Raw genomic sequence first — 27,855 nt, forward strand, 5'->3', positions numbered from 1 at the left:
CTCCAGGACCAACACTAGTCTACTGGGTTACAGACCTCCCTGCTCTCCAGGACCAACACTAGTCTACTGGGTTACAGACCTCCCTGTTCTCCAGGACCAACACTAGTCTACTGGGTTACAGACCTCCCTGTTCTCCAGGACCAACACTAGTCTACTGGGTTACAGACCTCCCTGTTCTCCAGGACCAACACTAGTCTACTGGGTTACAGACCTCCCTGTTCTCCAGGACCAACACTAGTCTACTGGGTTACAGACCTCCCTATTCTCCAGGACCAACACTAGTCTACTGGGTTACAGACCTCCCTGCTCTCCAGGACCAACACTAGTCTACTGGGTTACAGACCTCCCTGTTCTCCAGGACCAACACTAGTCTACTGGGTTACAGACCTCCCTGCTCTCCAGGACCAACACTAGTCTACTGGGTTACAGACCTCCCTGTTCTCCAGGACCAACACTAGTCTACTGGGTTACAGACCTCCCTGCTCTCCAGGACCAACACTAGTCTACTGGGTTACAGAGCCACATCACCACCTGGCCTGTCATCTTGACTAACAGCTAATAGGTCCAGATCACAGGTAGATCATCAGAGTGCTGTGAAGTGTCTGTGTCGTCCAGTCTCCAGGCAGCACAGCGTAACACACCGGCCTGCAGATATGATCTCTAACAGTCATGGACTTCATCTCTCTCTGCTTCAGCGGAGCGCTTGTGACCCTGATAACCACTGGGAGAGGAATTAGACAGGCCTATTGGCTAATGTGGAGCAATCACAAACTGCTTCTGCAAGGAGGAGGGCACAAACACACACACACACACACACACACCCTGGAGAGGGTTTTATTATTAGTCACACTGCATCGGTGACAAAATGTAAACATGAGACTATTTTCCATAAACACAGTTTTTCCCTGAACTACACACCCTAACTAAAGCTTGTGCTTTAAAGATGCAGCCCAAGATCTTAAGCACTTACTAATTTGTAACACAAACACACACACACATATATATATATATATACAGTTGAAGTCGGAAGTTTACATATACCTTAGCCAAATACATTTAAACTCAGTTTTTCACAAATCCTGACATTTAATCCTAGTACAACTTCCTTGTCTTAGGTCAGTTAGGATCACCACTTTATTTTAAGAATGTGAAATATATATAAATGTATTGCAGGATGTAACATATCATACAAAATGGATGATGTAGTACACATTTGTACAACGTTTTTGGGGACCCATTTTGGTTCGTGAGCACTACTTTCAAAACTACTGCTGAAATTAAACAAAAGCTCTGGAGCATCACTTTAATGTGTCCTTTCCTTCCAGCAATAGACAACAGAACTAACATAAGGGGTAAATCAAAGTCCCAGTCTGTTGGCAGTCAGTCCTGCTTGTTGTACTGTATAGCTACTGACCTGGGCAAAGTAGAGTTTGAGCTTCTTGCCTCTGAAGGGCGTTTCGTGCAGCTCTATCCTGGCGCTGGCGGCTGCTTTGGGGTTGCTGAAGTTGATGCGGACACGCCGGAAGCTCTTGAACAGCTGAAACGTCACCCGCTCATCGTAGGCCAGGAACAGGGACTCGAACATCTCCTGAACAAAGCCAATATAGAGAGACAAAAACAAACCACAGATGAGGTTGTGGATAATATGGTTTCAGGTGGTAAATGCCAAGGCATGAATAATACAGTGGACGGAGGGAGAGGGAGACATGAAGCAGTGTCTGGGGTGAGGTTCCCTGCAGCCTCCTCCAGGAAACACAGAATCCTTTCTCTAGTTAATAAGCTGTTTATCATGGACAGAGGATGCTGCAGGTCTCTTTACTGGGTGTAAACAAGACGATGTTTTCTGTTGCCTAACCAATAAACATCCCATTCATTAAACCTGGCCAGATGAGAGATGGAGAGCAAGAGAGAGAGAGATAAGGAGCTGTCTGTCTTGTCCTCCTTAGTGCTGCTGGTTTCCTCTAGTCTTGATAGATCTGTGTGTTCCTCAAGGAGAGGTGTCACCACAGAAAGGTCAAGTTGAGTGGCACTTCCCTCTGCCACTCATTCAGCCTATTTATAGATGCTTTGTTATCATTAGTGTTGGCGAGATCATTAGTGTGTGTGTGTGTGTGTGTGTGTGTGTGTGTGTGTGTGTGTGTGTGTGTGTGTGTGTGTGTGTGTGTGTGTGTGTGTGTGTGTGTGTGTGTGTGTGTGTGTGTGTTTGGTTGGTTGGAATCTAGCCTAGCCGCTCGTTTAGCATTAATTTCCTGCTGGAGAGCAGAGCTAATGAAGTTGTCTAATTTGAGGATAATCTCACATCCCAGACCTGCCCTGTGCTCCGTAAAGCAAGGAAAGAGAGAGGACAGAGAGAGCGAGAGAGAAGGGAGAGAGAAAGAGAGACGGGGGGAGAGACAAAGTGAGGGAATATAGATACAGAGGTAGGCAGAGCGAGGGGAAAGAGGAGAAGATGGGAGATAGTCAGTTCTGGGAAATTCTCTCACAGCCTCAGGGCTGATCTCTGACACAACATCTCTGTTCATCAGACTGATAAACAGCCATCACTAACATTGAGTGGCTGCTGCCAACATACTGACTCAAACCTCTAGCCACTTTAATAATAAAAAATTGGATGTAATAAATATATCACTAGCCACTTTAAACAATGCCACTTTATATAATGTTTACTTACCCTACATTACTCATCTCATATGTATATACTGTAGTCTATACCATCTACTGCATCTTGCCTATGCCGTTCGGCCATCGCTCATCCATATATTTTTATGGACATATTCTTAATCGTTCCTTTACACTTGTGTGTATAAGGTAGTTATTGTGAAATTGTTCGATTACTTGTTAGATATTACTGCACAGTCGGAACTAGAAGCACAAGCATTTCGACTACACTCGCATTAACATCTGCTAACCATGTGTATGTGACAAATAAAATTTGATTTGATTTGTTACTGTAGCCATGTTCTAGAGAGCGGTTTGTCCTCTATGGTCCCACCTCATGACCCCAGGATGACCCAAGCAGATAGAGTTCATAGACCAGGTCATTCACAGGACAAGTGAACAATATACAGTTGAAGTCGGAAGTTTACATACACCTTAGCCAAATACATTTAAACTCAGTTCTTCAAAACTCCTGACATTTAATCTTTGTAAAAAAGTCCCTGTCTTAGGTCAGTTAGGATCACCACTTTATTTTAAGAATGTGAAATGTCAGAATAATAGTTGAGAGAATGATTTATTTCAGCTTTTATTTCATCACATTCCCAGTGGGTCAGAAGTTTACATTCACTCTATTAGTATTTGGTAGCATTGCCTTTAAATTGTTTAACTTGGGTCAAACGTTTCGGGTAGCCTTCCACAAGCTTCCCACAATAAGATGGGTGAATTTTAGACCATTCCTCCTGACAGAGCTGCTGTAACTGAGTCAGGTTTGTAGGCCTTCTTGCTCGCACACGCTTTTTCAGTTCTGCCCACAAATTTTCTATGGGATTGAGGTTAGGGCTTTGTGTTGGCCACTCCAATACCTTGACTTTGTTGTCCTTAAGCCATTTTGCCACAACTCTGGAAGTATGCTTGGGGTCATTGTCCATTTGGAAGACCCATTTGAGACCAAGCTATAACTTCCTGACTGATGTCTTGAGATGTTGCTTCAATATATCCACAGAATTTTCCTGCCTTGTGATGCCATCTATTTTGTGAAGTGCACCAGTCCCTCCTGCAGCAAAGCACCCCCACAACATGATGCTGCCACCCCCGTGCATCACGGTTGGGATGGTGTTCTTCGGCTTGCAAGCCTCCCCTTTTTCCTCCAAACATAACAATGGTCATTATGTCAAAACAGTTCTATTTTTGTTTCATCAGACCAGAGGACATTTCTCCATGTGCAGTTGCAAACTGTAGTCTGGCTTCTTTATGGCGGTTTTGTATCACTGGCTTCTTCCTTGCTGAGCGGCCTTTCAGGTTATGTTGATATAGGACTCGTTTTACTGTGGATACAGATACTTTTGTACCTGTTTCCTCCAGCATCTTCACAAGGTCCTTTGCTGTTGTTCTGGGATTGATTTGCACTTTTCGCACCAAAGTACGTTCATCTCTAGGAGACAGAACGCTTCTCCTTCCTGAGCGGTATGACGGCTGCGTGGTCCCATGGTGTTTATACTTGCGTACTATTGTTTGTACAGATGAACGTGGTACCTTCAGGCGTTTGGAAATTGCTCGCAAGGGTGAACCAGACTTGTGGAGGTCTACAATTTTCTTTCTGAGGTCTTGGCTGATTTCTTTTGATTTTCCCGTGATGTCAAGCAAAGAGGCACTGAGTTTGAAGGTAGGCCTTGAAATACATCCACAGGTACACCTCCAATTGACTCAAATTATATCAATTAGCCTATCAGAAGCTTCTAAAGCGATGACATCATTGTCTGGAATTTTCCAAGCTGTTTAAAGGCACAGTCAACTTAGTGTATGTAAACTTCTGACCCACTGGAATTGTCATACAGTGAATTATTTGTGAAATAAATCTCTGTAAACAATTTTTGGAACAATTACTTGTGTCATGCACAAAGTAGATGTCCTAAGCAACTTGCCAAAACTGTAGTTTGTTAACAAGAAATCTGTGGAGTGGTTGAAAAAATTGTTTTAATGACTTCAACCTAAGTAAGTGTATGTAATCTTCTGACTTCAACTGTAGATGATTGTGTCAAACACTGAATTCTGTGAATTCATACGCTAAACCACAATGGAAATCTCCCATCTCAGTTAAGTTATAAGACAGGTACTTTTCCCAAATTAGACGTTGTTCCATCATAACAAGCAGACTTTAAATACAGCCTTAAAGAGAGAGCGTAGCAGAGTACATGGGCTATTTCACTCCCTCTTTCCACATGGTGCTGAGCTAAAATGCTATTCTAGCAGCTTCTAAATGAGCCGCCACATCTAGCCAGCAGAGTGTGAAAATAAGCACTTTTAAAGGGAACATCTGGTTCTTAGCTGTGTACCTGAAAATAGATTTACTGTAAATTGATTAGCAGCACATGTATAAAAAAACACTAGAACACATAAGGATTTCATTTATCTCTCTCGTTTGAAGACAGCCACGATATCCTCCTTTGAAGGATCAGCAATAGTGAGACTGCATGGGCAGCTTCATGCAATGTAAATTCAATTCAATGGATCTTTTGTTAGTCAGTGGATACATTCTGTGCCAAGGCATCATTTTAGATTCAGCAGTGCTCCATCAAATAAACAATCTGACCACGTAACATTGTTTACAAGATGTCTGTTTAAAACTAGTCTGACAGTTTAGTTCCATGATGTCACATCTCACTCTCATCAAAACATCTATTCACAACAATTTGAGTCAATTTGAGTCAGTCAGATACAATGGTCGTCTCTGACAAAGAGAGCGTTCTGGCAGCTTGATATGTCAGAGCCGGTGACAGATGACAATATGACTTTCCTTGGTAGAGCTGATCTGTAGAGACAGGAAGATCATTCAGACAGTCACTTTCCAATCCGGTAAATGTGTCTGAGAGCTTGTTTCCTGTCAGTGTATGTGTGAGATCGGTGGCGAGTTGCAGGCTCCCGATGCGGAGTGTGTGTGTGTGTATGTGTGTTTGTGTGTGTCCTGGCAGCTGACAGCTGGGACTGGTGTGTGTCTGCCTGGGAGGTGGAGATGAGTGGTGACAGCTCAGTTCAGGTTGCTGTATCACCCCCCTCTGACAGCGAGGGGGATGTAGAATAGAGCTCTGTCCAGTAGATGAAGCTATGGCTCACTCCAGGTACCTTGGATCCGCACATTAACGCAGAGTTTCCCTCTGCGTTGTCGGGTGTTGTGTGAACTCATGCAAAGATTGCTGCTCCGCTTAAGAAGTGTTTTCAAAGTTTCACCTTGGGATGATGTTGCCCCCTAGACACTGATAAGAGGTCACTTTTGCATTCTTCTCCCTAATGGTCTAAGATCAGGATTAGGGAGGCAAACTAATCCTAGATCTGTACCTAGAAGCAACTTCTAGCCAGAGCTAAGACAAAAGCAGACAATGTCTCTCCCTGTGTTGCGTACAACTCATGAACATGAGACTGAGTTCCCTCTGTGTATAATAACATTCCAGCTCAGATGATGTATCTATAGCCTCAGACAGACCCACACAACACAGAGCAAGAGAGTGCTCCATCAGCAATGGAATGGAAAGCAGCAGCAGCGTTAGCAGGGCAGTATGTGGATCTGAGCTGACTTCTCATGGAACCCATCACACATTAAACCTTATCCACCAATCAATCACCCTGTCACGACTTCCACCGGAAGTGTCTCCTCTCTCTGTTCGGGAGGTGCTCTGCGGTCGTCGTCGCCGGCCTACTAGCTACCACCGATACATTTTTATTTTTCGTTTGTGTCTGTCTGTTTCTTACACCTGTGTTCTATCGAGTTAATTTCTGTGGGTTTATTAACCTCGTTAATAAACGTTTGGTGCATGTGCTAGATTGCGCCACAGGCTATTCTAACGGTCGTCTGTGCCGTTGTGATTTATTTAGGAGTAGATTGTTTTTGTTCCTCCTGTTGTCACTTCGATTTCCTGTTTTGTTGGGCGCCTTCGTTGGGTTTGTTTCCTGACCAGTTTTGTTGTGTTTTGGACTTCCAAATAAATATTTTACAATTTGGACCTCGGTGCTCTCCTGCTCCTGACTCTTGCACCTACCTCGTCCTAGTGAGGAACCTTACACACCCTCAGGGTCAGGTTCTATCACTAGTGCTTTATCTTACATAGACCTAATGCCATTCAAATACTTCCTAGACTGTTCTACTTCCGTCTGTTCCGCCGAGAGGTCATTGTGAATGTATTAAAACATGTATTACATTCCTTCACAAACATGGACAGCGAGGTGAGAAGAGGAAAGTATAGGGAGGATTTTGTTGGAGCTGGAATAGACATTGCTTTCTAAAAATACTCCTTCTCGATGCATTACCAAAGGACCGGTGGGCGCATACCTCCTAGTTATTAAGCAAATGGCTCAGGTACATTAGTGGTGGAATAATGCACGTTGTTCAGGAGAAGAGTTTACTAAAAAAGGTCATTCTGAGGGAGGTAGAGATTGAGGCTGAGGGCCTGATGTGAGCACCCCCACATGATCACACCTCCTCCTCCATGCTTCACTGTGGGAACAACACATGCAGAGATAATCAGTTCACCTAATCTGCGTCTCACAAAGACACAGTGGTTGGAACCAACAATTTCAAATGTGGACTCATCAGACCAAAGGACAGATTTCCACCGGTCTAATGTCCATTGCTCGTGTTTTTTGGCCCAAGTTAAACTCTTCTTCTGGTTTCTTTGTAGCAATTCGACCATGAAGTCCTGATTCATGCAGTCTCCTCTGACCAGTTGATGTTGAGATGTATCTGTTACTTGAACTCTGTGAAGCATTTATTTGGCTGCAATTTCTGAGGCTGGTAACTCTAATGAACTTATCCTCTGCAGCAGAGGTAACTCTGCGTCTTCCTTTCCTGCGGCGGTCCTCATGAGAGCCAGTTTCATCATAGCGATTGATGGTTTTTGTGACTGCACTTGAAGAAACTTGCAAAGTTCCTGAAATGTTCTGGTTTGACTGACCTTCATGTCTTAAAGTAATGATAGACTTCGTTTCTCTTTGCTTATTTGAGCTGTTCATGCCATAATATGGACTTGGTCTTTTACCAAATAGGGCTATCTTCTGTATATCACCCCTACCTTGTCACAACACAACTGATTGGCTCAAATGCATTAAAAAGGAAATAAATTCCACAAAATAACTTTAATCAAGGCAGACCTATTAATTGAAATGCATTCCAGGTGACTACCTCCTGAAGCTGGTTGAGAGAATGCCAAGTGTGCAAAGCTGTCATCAAGGCAAAGGGTGGCTACTTTGAAGAATCTAAAATATATTTTGATTTGTTTAACACTGTTCTGGTTACTACTAATAGTTTTGATGTCTTCACTATTATTCTATTTATTATTAGTAAAATAGCAAAAAAACATGGAACGAGTAGGTGAGTCCAAACTTTTGACTGGTACTGTATATATATTTTTTTTGGGGGGCCCTAAGCGGTCGCTTATGTCACTTATGTCTAGGGCCGGCCCTGATGGGAAAGAGGATGTTAGATTAGATGTCAGGAAGGACGTGGCATAGGGCTGATGTTAGAGTGGATGAGCAGGAGTTGACAGGATGGGAATGAGTGAGTGATGGCACCTTTTGTTAGCAAGGCCTGTTACTTGTCTGGAGGAGCTTCCAGAGGCGTGTCTAGGTGATCATGCACCACAGCTGCTCTTATCCAAGGCAATACAAAATACATTGAGGAAATGGCAATGACCTCGCAGAAACATTCCTGTAGATCGACATCACACATTTTCTCCTCCAGTGATAGTGAAGACTGGCAGTAGCCTGAGGCATGTTGTATTTCACATTGACTGACTGTTACCATATTTCAAAGCAGTTACTGACTGTTACCATATTTCAAATCAGTTACTGTCTGTTAACATATTTCAAAGCAGTTACTGACTGTTACCGTATTTCAAAGCAAAGTCCCTAAATACTGGGACTACCGTATAATGTATTAGACATTCTCTACTGTAGTGTGAAGTGTCATATTACTTTAAGAGTAGGGAAAATGAATGCATATGACTCATACAACCTCTAAAAACTCCACAGAATCCCATAATCGTATACATTCTGACTGCAGAATGAGAAAGATATGCACACGCACACACACATACTGTACACAGTGCAGCAGATTATTCATGACTATATTTTCCCCCTGCAAAGCCATTTATAGTCGGTATATCACATTGAGAACATGACACAGGGTTGACTCATTGGCAGGGTATCTGAATACTTTCCACTACAGAGGACAATGATCTGTCTGAAGGTTAAACAATTATCTAATGTTCTGACGTAGGACCATCCAAACTGAGTCCATGGCCAGAGGAGTGGAGGGAATTGAGCTGATCTTGCAAAGTGTTTTGTGTATCAGAAGTGATGTGTTGGAAAGTGATGGTGCTCAAATGGTCAAATGAAACCTACTGCTTCACAAAGTTTTTTCTGTGTTTTATATTCACACTACGAGGTTGTAATAATACTGTGAAATTGTGAAAATGATAATGACCTTTTAGTGTAAGAGCTGTTTGAAAAGACTGCCTGAAATTTCAGCCTGTTTTGGTGACATCACCAGGCGGTAAATTAATTAATAGATCAATAAGAACATGAATTCCAAACTTCTCTGCCAATAACAGCTAGTTTTCAGTTTCCCCCTCCCCAATCAGACCAAACCCAGGCAGTCCTAGCAAAATTATTGCTTGTGAAATTGCTCTTTGCTAAGAAGCTATTTTTGTTTCTTTTTGACAATTTTAATTGAAAACAATTGACACATTGACACATGCCAAAGATACAAAAGGATAATTCCTGGCCTAAAGTAAAACACGCAGCAGAAGTACACAGGGAATTTAGAGCAGCTTCTAGTGTTCAGCGTTCCAACTCTGAGCTGTATTGTCCTGTGCTCTCTCTACACTCAGAATGTTAATCAGAAACAGCCTGTGTTCTGTTCCTACATTGTTTTCACTGGAGATTCCAGATACTATGTTCCAGAACATTCCCACAGCATTTCCAACCAGGAGGTACTGACTGACTGGGTACAACATGCCACTACAGAGGACAGACAGGAATGACTAGGACATGGCTGATCCATCTTAACTGACCTTCCAAGTGACACGAGGCTTTAGCTGGGCCAGACTGACTTATTGTAGATTGCATATGAGGACTTGAGCACACATTGTGCTGCATACTCAATCTTGCTAGTGACGAAATAAACGATGTATAAAGTACGCAATGTAACATAATCTGATCCCTTTCTTGAGTGCAAACCCTTGATAGTCCAGTAGAGACGATGTGGACACAACGAGAGCTGCTTTCTTTGGTGTCATCAAGTTAGACAAGAGGGTGACAAGATGAAGTACCCCTTGTGTTTCTCTTTTTGGGAGACAGTGAGGAGATCTGGCATGAGAAAGTGGGTAACATTGTGTTCCCAAAGACTCGCCCTAGCTCCTTTTAGGCTCAGGACCAAGAGGAACACACAAAGAATATGTATTCTGAAAGAGAGCAAGCAACACTTGGTCACCACTAGGAGCTTGGTCACCACTAGGAGCTGTTTATGGCACCATCTCACTCCTCAGATGTCTCAACAGAGGCCCAGGAGGCATGGTCTGTGTTGTGTAAGAACACATCTCTTCCATCAACACAAAATAAATATTGTATAACGAGGACCATGAGTGTTTTTGAACACCTGACCTGACCAGGAAAAACAATGCCTTAGTTACAGGCCATACTGCAACTAAGACCTAGAATTCTCCCTGGTCAAGTCCCATGTTCAGGAAAAGAGTTGACGATGACGCAACTGTGTGATGCAGAACTATGATGCAGAACTGTCAGCGCCTAGGCCTACTGCTCACACCATGAGGATGTGACCAACCCAATCATTCCAAGAAAAACTGGTGTAAAGTATTCATGCAAGTGGGTCTCCAGAACTTTACTCTATGGTGGTTTAGTAACAGACCACCAAGCCTTACGTGGCGTGATTCCCGTGCTGGATCAGCGGAGGGAAGTCTTTGGGGGTTGTGAGATTGAAAGTGAAAGTGAACCCTTCTGGGAAGGAGTTGAGGAGACCATATGGTGGCTATGGCAACATGCTAAACACAAGGACCAAACACTGGTTGTCGACATACTAGAGTGTGTTTAAGAGATTGATACCGATTACACTATAGAACACATCCATCGTGTAGAGGTATGGAGGCGTTCAGGATTACTCTTACACACACAACCGGAGTAGAAATGTCACTTCCCATGAGCAGCAATGAGAGACTTCTTAACGTACTGCAGTTTGATGGAAAAAGATGTCTCAGATACAGAATAAAAAACAACACAGAGTCTACAATAATCTCCCTAAAGAGCAGAGACAAGCATTGGATGAATAAAAAATCCCCTCACTCCGATGGTGAGAAATTCTGCTTTTGTAGATTTCTTTCTAAAACCCAGTGTGGTGTCACCCTGCATATGTACTCTATTCTACAGACATGATTAACACCCTTGAGACATTGGACAATATTGATGGGGAGATGATTATGGCTTGATGTTACTCCCTAGCGCTAACTGTATTGTATTGTAGCAGTACCAGTACTGTACTCTATTGTGGCAGCAGGTAGCCTAGCGGTTAAGAGCATTGGGCCAGTAACCAAAAGGTCGCTGGTTCGAATCACCGAGCCGACTAGGTGAAAATGTCAATGTGCCCTTGAGCAAGGCACTTAACCATAATTGCTCCTGTGAGTTACTCTGGATAAGAGCATCTAGTAAATTAATTGTTGAACTTGCCAAGATTATTCTGACTAAGAACTTTTCATGTTTGAAAATGACATTCAACAGACAGAAACTGCGGTAACACTTTACTTTTATGGCTGGTTATGACACCTACCACACAAGACAAAACATTCCATTACACCATAGCCTACTTGACAACAGTATGTTTATGTTATATAACATTTTCTGAAATTGACCATATTAAATTATCATTGTAATTGCGCACAAATTGATGTCAGACATGCACCTACCCCAATGCTCTGTTGTTGATGACTGGGATGAACGTAGGAGCAGATTTCAGGAGCAGGACAAGACACCCTCTTTTTGACAGATGACTGACATAAAGGCATGTACGTGATAGGCCTATCTGGCTTGTATGATTATGATGGTCATAATGCTTCTTGACAGTGTCATAAAGTGTATTTTCTTAGTCCAAGTAAAGTGAGACAAGATGGTCATAATGCTTCATAACAGTGTTATAAAGTGTATTTTCTGCAAGTTGAAAAAAATACATGACTGTAAAGAGTTCATCACAACAACAACAAATAACTTAAGAAACAAACTTTCAAATGAAAGGAAACTCTTATGTAGGTGTCATAACCAGCCATAAAATAACACAACAGGTGTAAATATATGGGTCATGACAGTGTTATGACCATATTATGACAGGTTATGACATATTATGACATGGTTATGACTGTGTCATAACATGTTATGGCACTGGGTTTACCGAAACGCCTATGGTTAGTGAAATTATACCGAATTATGCTAATCTGTCCCAGACCTGCTACCTGTCCCAGACCTGCTGTTTTCAACTCCCTAGAGACCGCAGGAGCGGTAGAGATACTCTTAATGATCGGCTATGAAAAGCCCACTGACATTTACTCCTGAGATGCTGACTTGCTGCACCCTCGACAACTACTGTGATTATTATTATTTGACCATGCTGGTCATTTATGAACATTTGAACATCTTGGCCATGTTCTGTTATAATCTCCAACCGGCACAGCCAGAAGAGGACTGGCCACCCCTCATAGCCTGGTTCCTCTCTAGGTTTCTTCCTAGGTTTTGGCTTTCTAGGGAGTTTTTCCTAGCCACCGTGCTTCTACACCTGCATTGCTTGCTGTTTGGGGTTTTAGGCTGGGTTTCTGTACAGCACTTTGAGATATCAGCTAATGTAAGAAGGGCTTTATAAATACATTTGGTTTGATTTGATCTTTATGTGGGGTTGTTTGAGGAGAATTCCAGCCCTAACAATCCATTCTTGCGCAATCTCAAGCTCTGGAAACGCTCCATTGATGACATATTCCCTCTATTCCAGGGCACAGCAGAGGAACTTAACCAATTCCGCTCCTTCGTCAATGCAAACAGTGAACACCTGAAATTCACGCTCACCTTTGATGCACATGAAACAGGTTTTCTGGACATTTTGACAAAGAGTGGGGTGGCTTTAGCACGGACCTATACAGGAAGCTGACGGACAGGAATTTCCTGTTCCACGAAGATAGCTTCCACTCTACACCCCTGAAAAAGAGCCCTCCTATCAGCCAATACAGTCACATACGCAGGATCTGTAGTACACAGTGACTTTGGGAAACACCATCTGGATGAACGCTTTACACAACAGAGTTACCCAGAGGTTTGGGTGCATGATGCACAGGACTGTTACACAAATATGACCCAGGATGACAGCTTCACTACCAAACCACCCCACCCCTGGACCAATGAGTGCAACGCTTTCTCCAATACTCCCTACTCGGAAAATACAGTAGTTCGACCACATCATTCAGAAAACACTGGCACATCTTGAGTTTAAAGATCCCCTCGGGTAGCCTTCAGACGCGCCCCCAACATCAGTCAAGGGGTGGTGAGGTCTGATTTTCCACCCGTGACACGTAGCACCTTCCTAGACAATGAGCTAGACGGTAATTACAAATGTGGCCGATGTTCCCAGTGAAACTTTACGAACAAACGCACAACGTTCAATCACCTGCAAGGTCATGAAGTTCATCACGTGTTCTACCAAATAATGTGATATACCTGATCAAGTGTGTGGTCTATGCTACGTAGGAACAACTAAAGTAGCTCTGAAAACAAGGATAGCAGATCACAGGAGTAATATCAGGACCCTTGATCAGAGAAAGCCTGCGACTGCACACTTCATGGAGGCTCGTCACAACATCAGCTCTCTGAAAGACATTGGTATCGAACATGTTAAGCCTTCTAAGAGAGGGAGGGGGGTACTGATAATCTGTTACTGAGAAGAGAACTGTATTGCATTCACTGTTTGTCCACCATGTCTCCTAAAGGTCTGAACCAAGGGTTTGATAGCAGACCATTTCTTACGTGAATATGTTATGTTGATTTGTCTTCAGGTCTTCACTTGGTCATTTTGCACATACGTATACGTTCGGTTTTCTATAACTTTCTATAACTGTGCCCATCTCATTGACATCAAATTCTTAGAGGTACACAAGCTGTTTTTGAAATAGGTCACTGTAATTATATCTGCACGTAATGGTCATATGGGCAGGTATTCCAGTTTCCAACGTAATCGTTTTCACTGTTGCCTAGGTTTTAACTCCGATTTGTACGTATATAATCCTTTGTGACCATATGTACCTCTGTCATTAATTATGATTGACGATGCACAAAAGCGGATTTAATTGTTTCCACACCCACCATGCGTCATGTGAGGTGAAATGTTTATATTTTTGGTTGTGAGCACACAGTCTGTTTAACCTGACAAAGATCTGCTTCAGATTGAAACGTTGTCAATAAACGGTGAATTGGGAGCATAAACAGTGTGCGTGCCTTCCTGGTTGAAGAGATCACTCTAGTGGTGTGGGGGCTGTGCTTTGGCAAAGTGGTTGGGGTTATTCTCTCTCTCTCTCTCTCTGAGGACCTGAGTCCTATGACCATGCCTCAGGACTACCTGGCTTGATGACTCCTTGCTGTCCACCTGGTCGTGCTGGTGCTCCAGTTTCAACGTTTCAACTGTTCTGCCTCAACCTATGGAACCCTGACCTGTTCACCGGACGTGCTACCTGTCCCAGACCTGCTGTTTTCTACTCTCTAGAGACAACAGGAGCGGTAGAGATACACTGAATGATCGGCTATGAAAAGCCAACTGACATTTACTCCTGAGGTGCTGACCTGTTGCACCCTCTACAACCACTGTGATTATTATTATTTGACCCTGCTGGTCATCTATGAACATTTGAACATCTTGGCCATGTCCTGTTATAATCTCCACCTGGCACAGCCAGAAGAGGACTGGCCACCCCTCATAGCCTGGTTCCTCTCTAGATTTCTTCCTAGGTTCTGGCCTTTCTAGGGAGGTTATCCTAGCCACGTGCTTCTACACCTGCATTGCTTGCTGTTTGGGGTTTTAGGCTGGGTTTCTGTACAGCACTTTGTGACATCAGCTGATGTAAGAAGGGCTTTATAAATACATTTGATTGATTGATTGATTCTTTACAAGCTTTTAAAAGTCCCCACCAAGCAATAGGGCCATGACAAATCTCAGTCTCATACACAAAGACACATTCCTACACGCACACACACGCATGCTCACGCGCACACGTACACGCACATGCGTAACAGCAGTGTTAGCAGAGAACAGCCTGTTGGTGTGGGTGTCTGATGGCTTTAAGTGCCCTGTCACGATCGTTATAAGACGAATGAGTGGACCAAGGCGCAGCGTGAAAGAAAGACATCTTCTTTTAATGAAGACAAACAAAACACTTATAAACGAACAAAAACAACCGTGAAGCTAAAACAAACTACGTGCACACATGCAACATAGACATAGACAATTACTCACAACAGCCCAATGCCTATGCAGAGAAGAGAGGAGAAAGGGAAGGGGAAAGAAACGGAGAAGAGAGGAGAACAAACACTAAACCAGAGTCACCTTTTGACTTATCAACAGATGAATGTCAACTTTAGCAACACAGGCTTTAAGCACATAGAGACAAATGTAGTAGAAGATGGATTACAGAGACTAAAAGAAACAGAAACCAGAATACAGTGTAGCCTTAAATATGGCTCCCAATCAGAGACAAATGAATGACAGCTGTCTCTGATTGAGAACCATTCAGGCAACCATAGACATACCTAGAAACCTACACTCAACACTAACCCATACACTCTAACCAAAACCCCCTAGACACTACAACCACCCAAGACAAGACAAAAACACAAACATCCCCCCCCTGTCACACCCTGACCTAAACAAAATATTACAGAAAATAAAGATAACTAAGGCCAGGGCGTGACAGCCCTTAGATACTAGAAAGCTGAAAAGGTGAACAGTGAACATCCTCATCATTACCATCTGGTGTTTGCAGCAGTCAGTCCATTCAAACCAAATGTCAAGATGGAGGGGCCCATTCTGAAATCTATTCAACTGTGTTCCAGTTTATGTGCTCTAATTATGGAAATAAATATCCTAATGAAGAAAAGTGCTCCCGATGAGAGTTAAAGGAGAGGGTGAAATGGGAGGGGATGGTGGTTTGGTGGTGTAACAGCTATCAGGGACAGATAGTGGGAGAGATGGGCGAAGACAGAATAACATCGCTGTCTACTGTGTTTGCTAACAGTGTTATAGTTCATTACGACTGTGATTCAGAGAACACTAGATGTACACTATATCTTTTGTCATTGTACAACAAGACTAATGACAACTGGTGGAGCTAAGTGGCTCTTTGGAGTACTTGTGTTGACAGCATCACATTTGCGGGTTTGGGAGAGGAAGGTCAAATGCATGTCAGAAAAACAAAGAGACGGACTGAGAAAATAATTTGTTTTTGTGTAGGAAGCCTTGGGATCGGCCAAGCAGCAGCCCCTGCTTTATAAACATCCAGTCACTCTGACGTCTACGAGTACTGCCCAGTAAAGCATGACATTACCACTGAGTGTTACACTCAGAGAACACACACACACACACACACACACACACACACACACACACACACACACACACACACACACACACACACACACACACACACACACACACACACACACACACACACACACACACACACACACACACACACACACACACATCCCCCTGCATTGTTATAGTGAAGCCCACCCACAATAAGGATAACAGAACATCTATAAATAGGCTGAGTGAGTGACAGAGGGCCACTCAATATGACCTTTCTGTGGTGACACCTCTCCTTGAGGAACACACAGATCTATCAAGACTAGAGGAAACCAGCAGCACTAAGGAGGACAAGACAGACAGCTCCTTATCAGCATGAGAAACACTCCCACTATCAAATAGGAACACAACAGCTCTGCAGTGGAATAGCAGTACAAGATAAAATAGGGTCAGTATTAGAGGAATGAACTAAAGTGATCCAAAGTGTTGTGTTTTTCCCACAACCCCCTTTGAGGCGGTGTGGTGTGCGTGTGGGTTTTTAAGTAATTACAGTGGTAAGATACCAAAGCCAAGCGGGCATGTTTACTGTTCACTGTTCACTTACTGGCAAGTATTAACAAGAGGAGGAGAGGATAAAGGGAAGGGTAAAGAAATGGAGAAGAGAGGAGAAAGGGAAGGGGAAAGAAACGGAGAAGAGAGGAGAAAGGGAAGGGGAAAGAAACGGAGAAGAGAGGAGAAAGGGAAGGGGAAAGAAATGGAGAAGAGAGGAGAAAGGGAAGGGGAAAGAAACAGAGAAGAGAGGAGAAAGGGAAGGGGAAAGAAACGGAGAAGAGAGGAGAAAGGGAAGGGGAAAGAAATGGAGAAGAGAGGAGAAAGGGAAGGGGAAAGAAACGGAGAAGAGAGGAGAACAAACACTAAACCAGAGTCACCTTTTGACTTATCAACAGATGAATGTCAACTTTAGCAACACAGGCTTTAAGCACATAGAGACAAATGTAGTAGAAGATGGATTACAGAGACTAAAAGAAACAGAAACCAGAATACAGTGTTTTTTCTCTTCTCTCTTCTTTTAGGAGAACAAAATGGTCATTCATCTTAAACGCATCCAGACTACTCTCAGATTGTTATTTTTATGCTGAACTTTGACCTCCAGCCAAATATAACTCCTGGGTTGTGTAACCTCTGGTGTCATGTTAAAACTAGGGCAGAAAATCTCACACAGCAGGCTTGTGGGGGAGGGAGGACAGTTGATAACATCCCCCATTCATCCAGTCATTTTACTGTAATGTGATTTTCCATCTTAGAGGAGAAATTTAACAAGGAACCCATTAGAACTGGAATGGAAAGATTTACTTAAAAGGAGAAAGGAACAGAGAGAAAAGGGGCTCAAATATAGAAGTTAGGAATGTTATTATAAAGAGAAAGTGTATCTCAGGTCTTCACCACCCATAACCTGGCAGAGACACTGCATCTATTTCTATTACAATGTACTGAGCAGTGGTTGGGTAAAAGTCCCATCTCTACATAAAGCCTGACCAATCATAATGTGTTGTAGTAAAGTGTGGCGATAGCGTCATCTGACTAGAATTAGAGTTCATAAAACACCGAACAGAGAACCCAGTTATAGAGTGTACTAGGGCTGACACAACAAGTCAGATAAACAATTTCACAAATTCAGCTGTTTTTAATCTTTGCTACGCTGTAATAAAGGCTTTCCCTTTTTTTGTAAGAACAGCGTCTGGTATTATTTATCATTTATTTTGTGTTGTTTACACTGTTCCAAATAGTCCAAAATAATATTTGTAAAAATAATAACCCTCCCTTTTCTTGATCTCCTTATTGTTATTATTTCTAACATTGTTATGATCATCATTATCATAATAATGAATAATGTCATTATCATTAGTAGGCTTAGTATAGCAGCCTTGTATAACCACCATCACGCTGTAGGCCTAGGAGCACATCCTGTTTAGTCTTAATACCGTAACTTACTTAGGCCTTTATTTCAATTCTTAAATAGGCTACAGTACTGTATCAAACATTAATTTGTTCATGTCGTCACACAGCACACGAGTCATTCATGATTTGAAATGCAATCAAGCATTAAAATAAAATCACAAAGTGACCCTTGAATAATTAGCGTAAACAATAATTATTGTTCCATTTCGGAAATTGCATTCATGAATGAATCCAACTGGTTTTATTCATTGCTATAATAAAGGCTTTATCCCCCCCCAAAATTATGTTACAACAGACTCTCTGGTACGCTTATCATTTATTTTGTGTTGTTTACATTGTTCCAAACGTCAGATTATATTGTAATTTAATAGCACCTGTTTGGAACACATAATTGACACATTTATTCCACACATCTGACTTCCCCTTTACCTCCTGAGCAACCAGTAAACATTCTCCTGTTTCGAGTTTGTCACGTCCTCTGCATCTATTTTGCTGTCAAATGTGTTACAGTGTTCAGAGTTTGTTAAAACGAAGTTGCGGTGGCGTCGGACGGACCAGTTGCAGCAGCCGAAGTTGCGGCGGCGTCGGACGGACGAGTTGCAGCTGCCGAAGTTGCGGCGGCGTCGGATGGACCAGTTGCAGCAGCCGAAGTTGCGGCGGCGTCGGACGGACCAGTTGCAGCTGCCGAAGTTGCGGCGGCGTCGGACGGACCAGTTGCAGCTGCCGAAGTTGCGGCGGCGTCGGACGGACCAGTTGCAGCTGCCGAAGTTGCGGCGGCGTCGGACGGACCAGTTGCAGCAGCCGAAGTTGCGGCGGCGTCGGACGGACCAGTTGCAGCGGCGTCTGTCGGGCCAGTTGCAGCAGCGGCAGACGGGCCATTCCCGCTGTCTCCATTTAGGGTCGGTTACTCTGCCACGTTGTATAAATGATTGGAGACAGGCGCAGGAATTCGTAATAGGGAGGTTTAATACTCCACCCAAAATATACAACATGCCACGAAAAGGCACGGGGACGAAGCCCAAAACTAACATGTATACAAAAACACAGGGGTGTAACCCAAACAAAAGAGCGAGGTAAAACCTCTAATAAATATACGTAACGAGACCCGCAATACACTACACGGGGTGAAACCTGTAATAACAATGCACAACAATACACGGGACGAGACCCGTGATAACAAGTGCACAATACGCCCAGCACGAAAGCCGAAATAACAAAGCACAGGTAGTGACAGACCAACAGACATGGGAACAATAACCGACCAGCCAATGGTGAACAGACGGCACATACTGTATATACAATTACTAATCGGGGAATTGGAATCAGGTGTACGTAATGAGACAGTTCAGTGATGCCTAGAGGCCGGTGATGTAGACCTCTGGAACTGTTGCACATAATGAGCAATACGTAATACGTGACACAACCTAGTGTACTGTATATTCAAAAAGAGACCGATATTAATGCTTGAAATCAAAAGTATTCTTCATACACTGGCTGAATTATAATTATGTTGAATGGCATCATAGGAATAGTTTGATCAAGAGAGGAACAAACAGAAATGGTGACATCCTCATAACCATGTTGTTAAATAAGACAGTTCTACCCTGCCAGTGAACCTGACCTGCACTCCAACACGAATCTACACAGTTATTAACCCAAATCCCTGCCATGACATGACCTCACATACCGTCATAAGTTTCCACAGCAATTACTTCAGTAATGATAGTGTTTACTGTTAGGAATATAATGTTTGTGCTCATTAACCCGCAGTACAGTATCCCAAACAACACACCAATAAACATCAGCCTGAAAACACCCTATATTGTTCAGGAGCCAGTCACTTTAACCCAGTTATTCAAGGACAGTGTCAAAACAACTCATTATAAACATACACATGTAGGGGAGGGGAGAGAGAGGTAGGAGAGAAAGGGAGAAAAAGTAGGAAGAGGAGGGAGAGAGAGGTCATGGTCAACAACACCATTGACCAGTCACATGTCAGGCTGTAGAGTGTAAACATGTTCTTGTATACACATAAAAAAAATGCAAAACACAACCATAATCAAATCAAATCATCAAATCACATTATATTTGTCACATGCGCCGAATACAACAACCTTACCGTGAAATGGTTACTTACAAGCCCTTAACCAACAATGCAGTTTTAAGAAAATTGAGTTAAGGAAATATTTACTAAATAAACTAAAAAGTAAAAAAATTCTAAATAGAAAGTAACGCAACAAAATAACAATAATTATATTTATCTATATTTATATTTATCTATCTGATGCAGCCTGGATTCGAACCAGAGACCGCAGTGACGCCACTTGCACTGAGATGCAGTGCCTTAGACAGCGGCACCACTCGGGAGTCAGGGGGTACCGGTATACAGTAGCAGTAGTATAAAAACAACGGGGGTGGGGGGGGGGGGGCTGGGGGGTGTCAATGGTCAATGCAAATAGTCCAGGTGGCCATTTGATTAATTATTCAGCATTCTTCAGCAAGCTTAATGATGATGTTGGAGTCATGCTTGGCCATGCAGTCATAGGTGAACAGGGAGTACAGGAGGGGACTAAGCATGCACCCCTGAGGAGCCCCTGTGATGAGGATCAGCGTGGCAGATATGTTGTTGCCTACCCTTACCACCAGGGGGTGGCCCTTCAGGAAGTCCAGGATGACAGTTGTAGAGAGAGGTGTTTTGTCTCAGGGTCCTTGGCTTAGTGATGAGCTTTGTGGGCACTGTGGTGTTGAATGCTGAGCTGTAGTCAATGAACAGCATTCTTACATAGGTGTTCCTTTAGTCCAGGTGGGAAAGGGCAGTGTGGAGTGTGATTGAGATTGAGATTGCATCATCTGTGGATCTGTTGGGGCGGTATACGAATTGGAGTGGGTCTAGGGTTTCCGGGATGATGGTTTTGATGTGAGTCATGACCAGCCTTTCAAAGCACTTCATGGCTACCGACGTGAGGGTAGTAGTCATTTAGGCATGTCACCTTTGCTTTCTTGGGCACAGGGACTATGCTGATCTTCTTGAAACATGTAGGTATTACAGACTCGGTCAGGGAGAGGTTGAAAATGTCAGTGAAGACACTTGCACATGCTCTGAGTACACGTCCTGGTAATCTGTCTGGCCCTGCGGCCTTGTGAAAGTTGACCTGTTTAAAGGTCTTGCTCACATCGGCTACAGAGAGCGTGATCACACAGTCGTCTGGAACAGCTGGTGCTCTCATGGATGCTTCAGTGTTGCTTGTCTCGAAGTGAGCATAAAAGGCATTTAGCCGATCAGGTAGGCTCGCGTCACTGGGCAGCTTACAGTCGTGGCCAAAAGTTTTGAGAATGACACAAATATTAATTTTCACAAAGTCTGCTGCCTCAGTTTGTATGATGGCAATTTGCATATACTCCAGAATGTTATGAAGAGTGATCAGATGAATTGCAATTAATTGCAAAGTCCCTCTTTGTCATGCAAATTAACTGAATCCCCAAAAACATTTCCACTGCATTTCAGCCCTGCCACAAAAGGACCAGCTGACATCATGTCAGTGATTCTCTCGTTAACACAGGTGTGAGTGTTGACGAGGACAAGGCTGGAGATCACTCTGTCATGCTGATTGAGTTCGAGTAACAGACTGGAAGCTTCAAAAGGATGGTGGTGCTTGGAATCAAGCAAGGAAACACGTGCCATCATCATTGCTTTGCACAAAAAGGGCTTCACAGGCAAGGATATTGCTGCCAGTAAGATCGCACAGGGCGGCCAAGAAAGTCCAGCAAGCGCCAGGACCGTCTCCTTAAGTTGATTCAGCTGCGGGATCGGGGCACCACCAATACAGTGCTTGCTCAGGCATGGCAGCAGGCAGGTGTGAGTGCATCTGCACGCACAGTGAGGCGATGACTTTTGGAGGATTGCCTTGTGTCAAGAAGGGCAGCAAAGAAGCCACTTCTCTACAGGAAAAACATCAGGGACAGACTGATATTCTGCAAAAGATACAGGGATTGGACTGCTGAGGACTGGGGTAAAGTAATTTTCTCTGATGAATCCCCTTTCCGATTGTTTGGGGCATCCGGAAAAAAGCTTGTCCGGAGAAGACAAGGTGAGCGCTACCTTCAGTCCTGTGTCATGCCAACAGTAAAGCATCCTGAGACCATTCATGTGTGGGGTTGCTTCTCAGCCAAGGGAGTGGCCTCACTCACAATTTTGCCTAAGAACACAGCCATGAATAAAAACTGATACCAACACATCCTCCGAGAGCAACTTCTCCCAACCATCCAGTTTGGTGACGAACAATGCCTTTTCCAGCATGATGGAGCACCTTGCCATAAGGCAAAAGTGATAACTAAGTGGCTCGGGGAACAAAACATCGATATTTTGGGTCCATGGCCAGGAAACTCCCCAGACCTTAATCCCATTGAGAACTTGTGGTCAATCCTCAAGAGGCGGGTGGACAAACAAAACCCCACAAATTCTGACCAACTTCAAGCATTGATTAAGCAAGAATGGGCTGCCATCAGTCAGGATGTGGCCCAGAAGTTAATTGACAGCATGCCAGGGCGGATTGCAGAGGTCTTGAAAAAGAAGGGTCAACACTGCAAATATCGACTCGTTGCATCAACTTCATGTAATTGTCAATAAAAGCCTTTGACACTTATGAAATGCTTGTAATTATACTTCAGTATTCCATAGTAACATCTGATAAAAATATCTAAAGACACCGAAACAGCAAACTTTGTGAAAATATATATTTGTGTCATTCTCAAAACTTTTGGCCACGACTGTACATCACTCCATATTCATTCATTTTTGTGGCAGCAGGAATATGGAAGCCTGGCAAAATTTATAATAACAAATGTATGTCTGTCTATCTGTCTCTCCGTCAGTCTCTCTGTTCGTCTGTCCATCTGACCAATCACCAAGTCTGAACATTAGCTATTCATTATACCTAGCGCCAGCCAGGCGTTAACCATCACTCAAATCATAACCTCATCTCTTCAGTCTCTCACTGCCTCATCTTCTATCAGAGGATACTCTAAATTCCAGAATCTTCTATATTCTAGAATGAAGATGGTGGAGAGGATGGCAGCCAGACCAGAGCAGCCGAGCAGTAAACAGTGATTAATTAAACATTAAACATGTGGTTGTGATGGGAGGATTAATGATTACTCAGACTGATTCTCCTTTCCTATTTTTAGGTCAATGCACTGTAATCCAATAACTGCAGTCTGTTGTTTTTTCACCCAGATTTGGTACATGGAATCTTAACATTTCATCCCCATTTTCACAGAATTAATTTGTTCACCCAGAGACCCAAGTCTGTGAGCTGTGTGTAGATAATGTAGATTTGTGGGAGGATGTGTGTAGTGTAGTAGATCTCTGCTAGTGTGTGTGTGTGTGTGTGTGTGTGTGTGTGTGTGTGTGTGTGTGTGTGTGTGTGTGTGTGTGTGTGTGTGTGTGTGTGTGTGTGTGTGTGTGTGTGCGCGCGCGTGCGTTGCGTGCGTTGCGTGCGTGCGTGCGTGCGTGCGAGAGAGAGTTCGGGCTCCCCAGTGAGATTCAGTCTGTCCAAGGTGTGATACATTGGAGCAGCACATCAGGGGGGTTTTATGAATGGATTGTGAGTGTGGTGCGATGACGTACGCTCCACTTACAGACAAGTGTTTGTGTTTGTGTCTTATGCATGTAAATGATGAACGGTTGAGAGTGCCAAAAGGAGAACAAAGCTGCAGCATCTTGCAGTGAAATCCAACATACTTCATCCTAAAACCATCATTTTCCCAACACATATCAAATCAAAGTAATAGTAAAAAGGCTGATATGTTAGATCAGGGAACCCTAACCCTAACCCTAACTTTGATGGGGGTGGGGGCCACAAAAAAAAAAAAACAGAAGGGGGGCCGCAATGGCTTGTGGAAAATATTTTATCGGCCGACCTTGTGACAGCAACGAGAAAAAAATATGTTTTAAAGTTAATTTCCTGCAATTCTACACATTTTGCCATGGGGCGTAGAGAAGATTTTGCAATTTTATAACTAATTTTTTACAATTCTACGAATTTTGCCATGTTGGCAGTTTTTAATATGATAACTGATGATCAATTACCCTGGTCAGATAGCAGAAAGCACAAAACTCTGGATACAGCTGAGTACATACAGAATGCATGCAGCTGAGTACATACAGAATGCATACAGCTGAGTACATACAGAACGCATACAGCTGAGTACATACAGAATGCATACAGCTGAGTACATACAGAATGCATACAGCTGAGTACATACAGAATGCATACATCTGAGTACATACAGAATGCATACAGCTGAGTACATACAGAATGCATACAGCTGAGTACATACAGAATGCATACAGCTGAGTACATACAGAATGCATACAGCTGAGTACATACAGAATGCATACAGCTGAGTACATACAGAATGCATACAGCTGAGTACATACAGAATGCATACAGCTGAGTACATACAGAATGCATACAGCTGAGTACATACAGAATGCATACAGCTGAGTACATACAGAATGCATACAGCTGAGTACATACAGAATGCATACAGCTCAATATAGTTTTTTAAGAAGTCTAAACAAACCCATAGAACACAAACTCAAATTCTAAACCTGTCTTCTGAAGTGTGTGTGAAGTATGTTCTGTGCTGCCATCTAGGAGTGTGTATGTGTATCTTGTCCTACCTTGACCTCCTGACTGGTGAACACCTCAACGTCCACCACACAGGCGATGAGGACAGAGATATCACAATCTAGGCTTCGTGAAGGCATTCTCACTCCTCTCTGCACCGTTCAGACAGACAGATAAAAAAAACTGCTGGAATCTACTGCTCGCTTTACAAAGGACAGCTGGTCCGGAGCACCTGTGTGTGTGTTTTCGCCGGTGTGTTTGTGTGAGAGTGTGTTGTGCTCTGAAGAGCCCACTGTGTAGTAGTCTCTAGCAGTGAGGCAGGCTGGGTGTTACTCTGGGCTGGCTGGCTGGGGAAGCAGAGACGCCGAGGGAGAAGTCAACCCACTAGCCTCCCCTCCCCTCGCTCCCTCTTCCAGTTATGACATCACTGCCCCCCAAACACACACTCTCCCTCTCTCGCACACATACACAAAATGTCAAAAAAGGAAGATATTTTTTTTACGCTGAGTACGGCTTGTCTCTCTCATCCTGAACTAGTGGGGTAATGCAGTGAAGCAAATAGAAAATGATGAGGTGCCAAAACTGTTTGTCTAACTGAACAACACAGACAGACAGCATTTTGTCCGAGGCGTGAATCACACCGCTGCAGACTCTGATTTGGGAAGCTTGTTACAGAGACGCAGTCACACAGTTAATACAACAGACGTATTACTGCTATGGAACTGAGCTATCATGCGTCTGATGAAACCCTGCACGTTGTCACTGATTTACATTCCACACCATGCTCCCTAAAATCAGGAGACACACTGACTCAGACACACTGACTCAGGAGACACACTGACTCAGGAGACACACTGACTCAGACACACTGACTCAGGAGACACACTGACTCAGGAGACACACTGACTCAGACACACTGACTCAGGAGACACACTGACTCAGGAGACACACTGACTCAGACACACTGACTCAGGAGACACACTGACTCAGACACACTGACTCAGGAGACACACTGACTCAGACACACTGACTCAGACACACTGACTCAGGAGACACACTGACTCAGGAGACACACTGACTCAGGAGACACACTGACTCAGGAGACACACTGACTCAGACACACACAGGGCTCTGGGGAAGGATTCAAATAACATTCTGCAGTATGATCATTGGAACATATCAGTGGTACCCTGTGGTGTAAAGTTGCGTGTAAACATACTTTGAAGTACTACTTAAGTAGTTTTGGGGGGTATCTGTAGTTGACTTTACCATTTATATTTGACAACTTTACTTTTACTCCACTACATTCCTAAAGAAAATATAGTGCTTTAAGAAAGTATTCATCCCCCTTGACTTATTCCACATTTTGCTGTTACAGCCTGAATTCAAAATGGATGAAATATGATTTTTTTATAACCCATCTACACACAATACCCCATAATGACAAAGTAAAAACATGTTTTTAGAAATGTTTGCAAATGTATTGAAAATGGAATTCAGAAATACCTCATTTACATAAGTATTCACACCCCTGAGTCCATAATTTGTAGATGCACCTTTGGCAGTGATTATAGCTGTGAGTTGTTCTGGGTAAGTCTCTAAGAGCTTTGCATACCTGGATTGTGCAACATTTGGCCATTATTCTTAAAAAATTATTCCAGCTCCGTCAAATTGGTTGTTTATCATTGCTAGACAATCATTTTCAGGTCTTGACATACATTTTGACATTGCCATAACAAACGGTTGAATAGTTATTGACTCAAGATGTTTCAGCTTTTCATCTTTGATAAATTTGTTAAAAAACAAACATAATTCCACTTTGACGTTATGGGGTATTGTGTGTATGCCAGTGACAAGGGATGTGAATAGTTTCTGGTACTTTAGTACTGTATGTACTTTTTACTCCCATACATTTTCCCTGACACCCAAAAGTACTTGTTACATTTCGAATGCTCAGGCAGGACAGCAATCAACCAAACTTACGACATTTGCACACACTGTATATAGATTTTTTCTATTGTGTTATTGACTGTACGTTTGTTTATCCCACGTGTAACCCTGTGTTGTTGTTTTGGTCACACTGCTTTGCTTTATCTTGGCCAGGTCGCAGTTGTAAATGAGAACTTGTTGTCAACTGGCCTACCTGGTTAAATAAAGGTGAAATATATATATTTTTAAATATGGTCCAATTCACTCACCTATCCATATAACGCATTGTCATCCCTCCTGCCTCGGATCTGGCGGACTTACTAAACACAAATACTGCCTTTGTGATGTCTGAGTGTTGGAGTGTGCCCCTAGCTGTCGGTCATTTTTTTTGGGGGGGGGGGGGGGGGGTGCCTGGTTTGCTTAATATAAGGAATTGTATGTATAGTATTTACTTGTATTTAAGTATATTTAAAACCAGATACTTTTATACTTTTACTCAAGTAGTATTTTACTGGGTGACTTTGACTTTGACTTACATTTTATATTAAGGTATGTGTGACATATCAAAGGATGAAATTATGAGGAATAATGCATGGGTCTAATGCTGACGTTATTTCACAGGGATGCTTTTGTGTTCATACTCTTGGTCTTAGTATCTGAGCCACCCAGTGGTCAAACGCAGCTATTTGTCCAGGGTTAACAACAGAGGCTTCATGGAATACAGCCAACTCATTTACCTCCATGGAATACACATAGATATGAACAGTACTTATCTCTATGGGAATACATACAACGCACAGAACACCAGTCAAGCCGAGGCAAAGGGCAGTTTATTACATGGAGGTTAAATGGAGGTATTGTGTGACTGTATACTAACCAGGCACATTTTAGGGTAGAATGTGTTTGCCTCTCTCCTCTCCATCTCTCCTTCTTATTTCATTGCTCTATCTCTCACCCTCTTTCTCTCTCCTATTCATGTGTATTGACAGAACGATCCTGCAGCATTATATCGTACTTTCTTAATGGAAAAGCAGCCTCCGACACCCCCCGACCATTCAGGCACGCACGCAC

General features: G+C 43.1%; 1 protein-coding gene across 3 annotated transcripts in view; it reads right to left on the reverse strand.

The window, feature by feature from the left end:
- rcan2 (regulator of calcineurin 2) overlaps positions 1-27,855 on the reverse strand; it is a 114,668-nt gene that overhangs the window by 21,071 nt on the left and 65,742 nt on the right. For 2 of the 3 annotated variants that reach the window (XM_055885024.1, XM_055885025.1), the window contains one exon: positions 1,415-1,588. In XM_055885024.1, coding sequence (XP_055740999.1) covers positions 1,415-1,588 — 174 coding nt within the window. Of the gene's footprint in view, positions 1-1,414; positions 1,589-24,908; positions 25,237-27,855 lie in introns of those variants that run through there. The other variant, XM_055885026.1, reaches the window with a different exon arrangement.

The sequence above is a fragment of the Salvelinus fontinalis genome, chromosome 27 (genome assembly GCF_029448725.1).
Source record: "Salvelinus fontinalis isolate EN_2023a chromosome 27, ASM2944872v1, whole genome shotgun sequence".
NCBI classification, from domain to species: Eukaryota; Metazoa; Chordata; class Actinopteri; order Salmoniformes; family Salmonidae; genus Salvelinus; species Salvelinus fontinalis.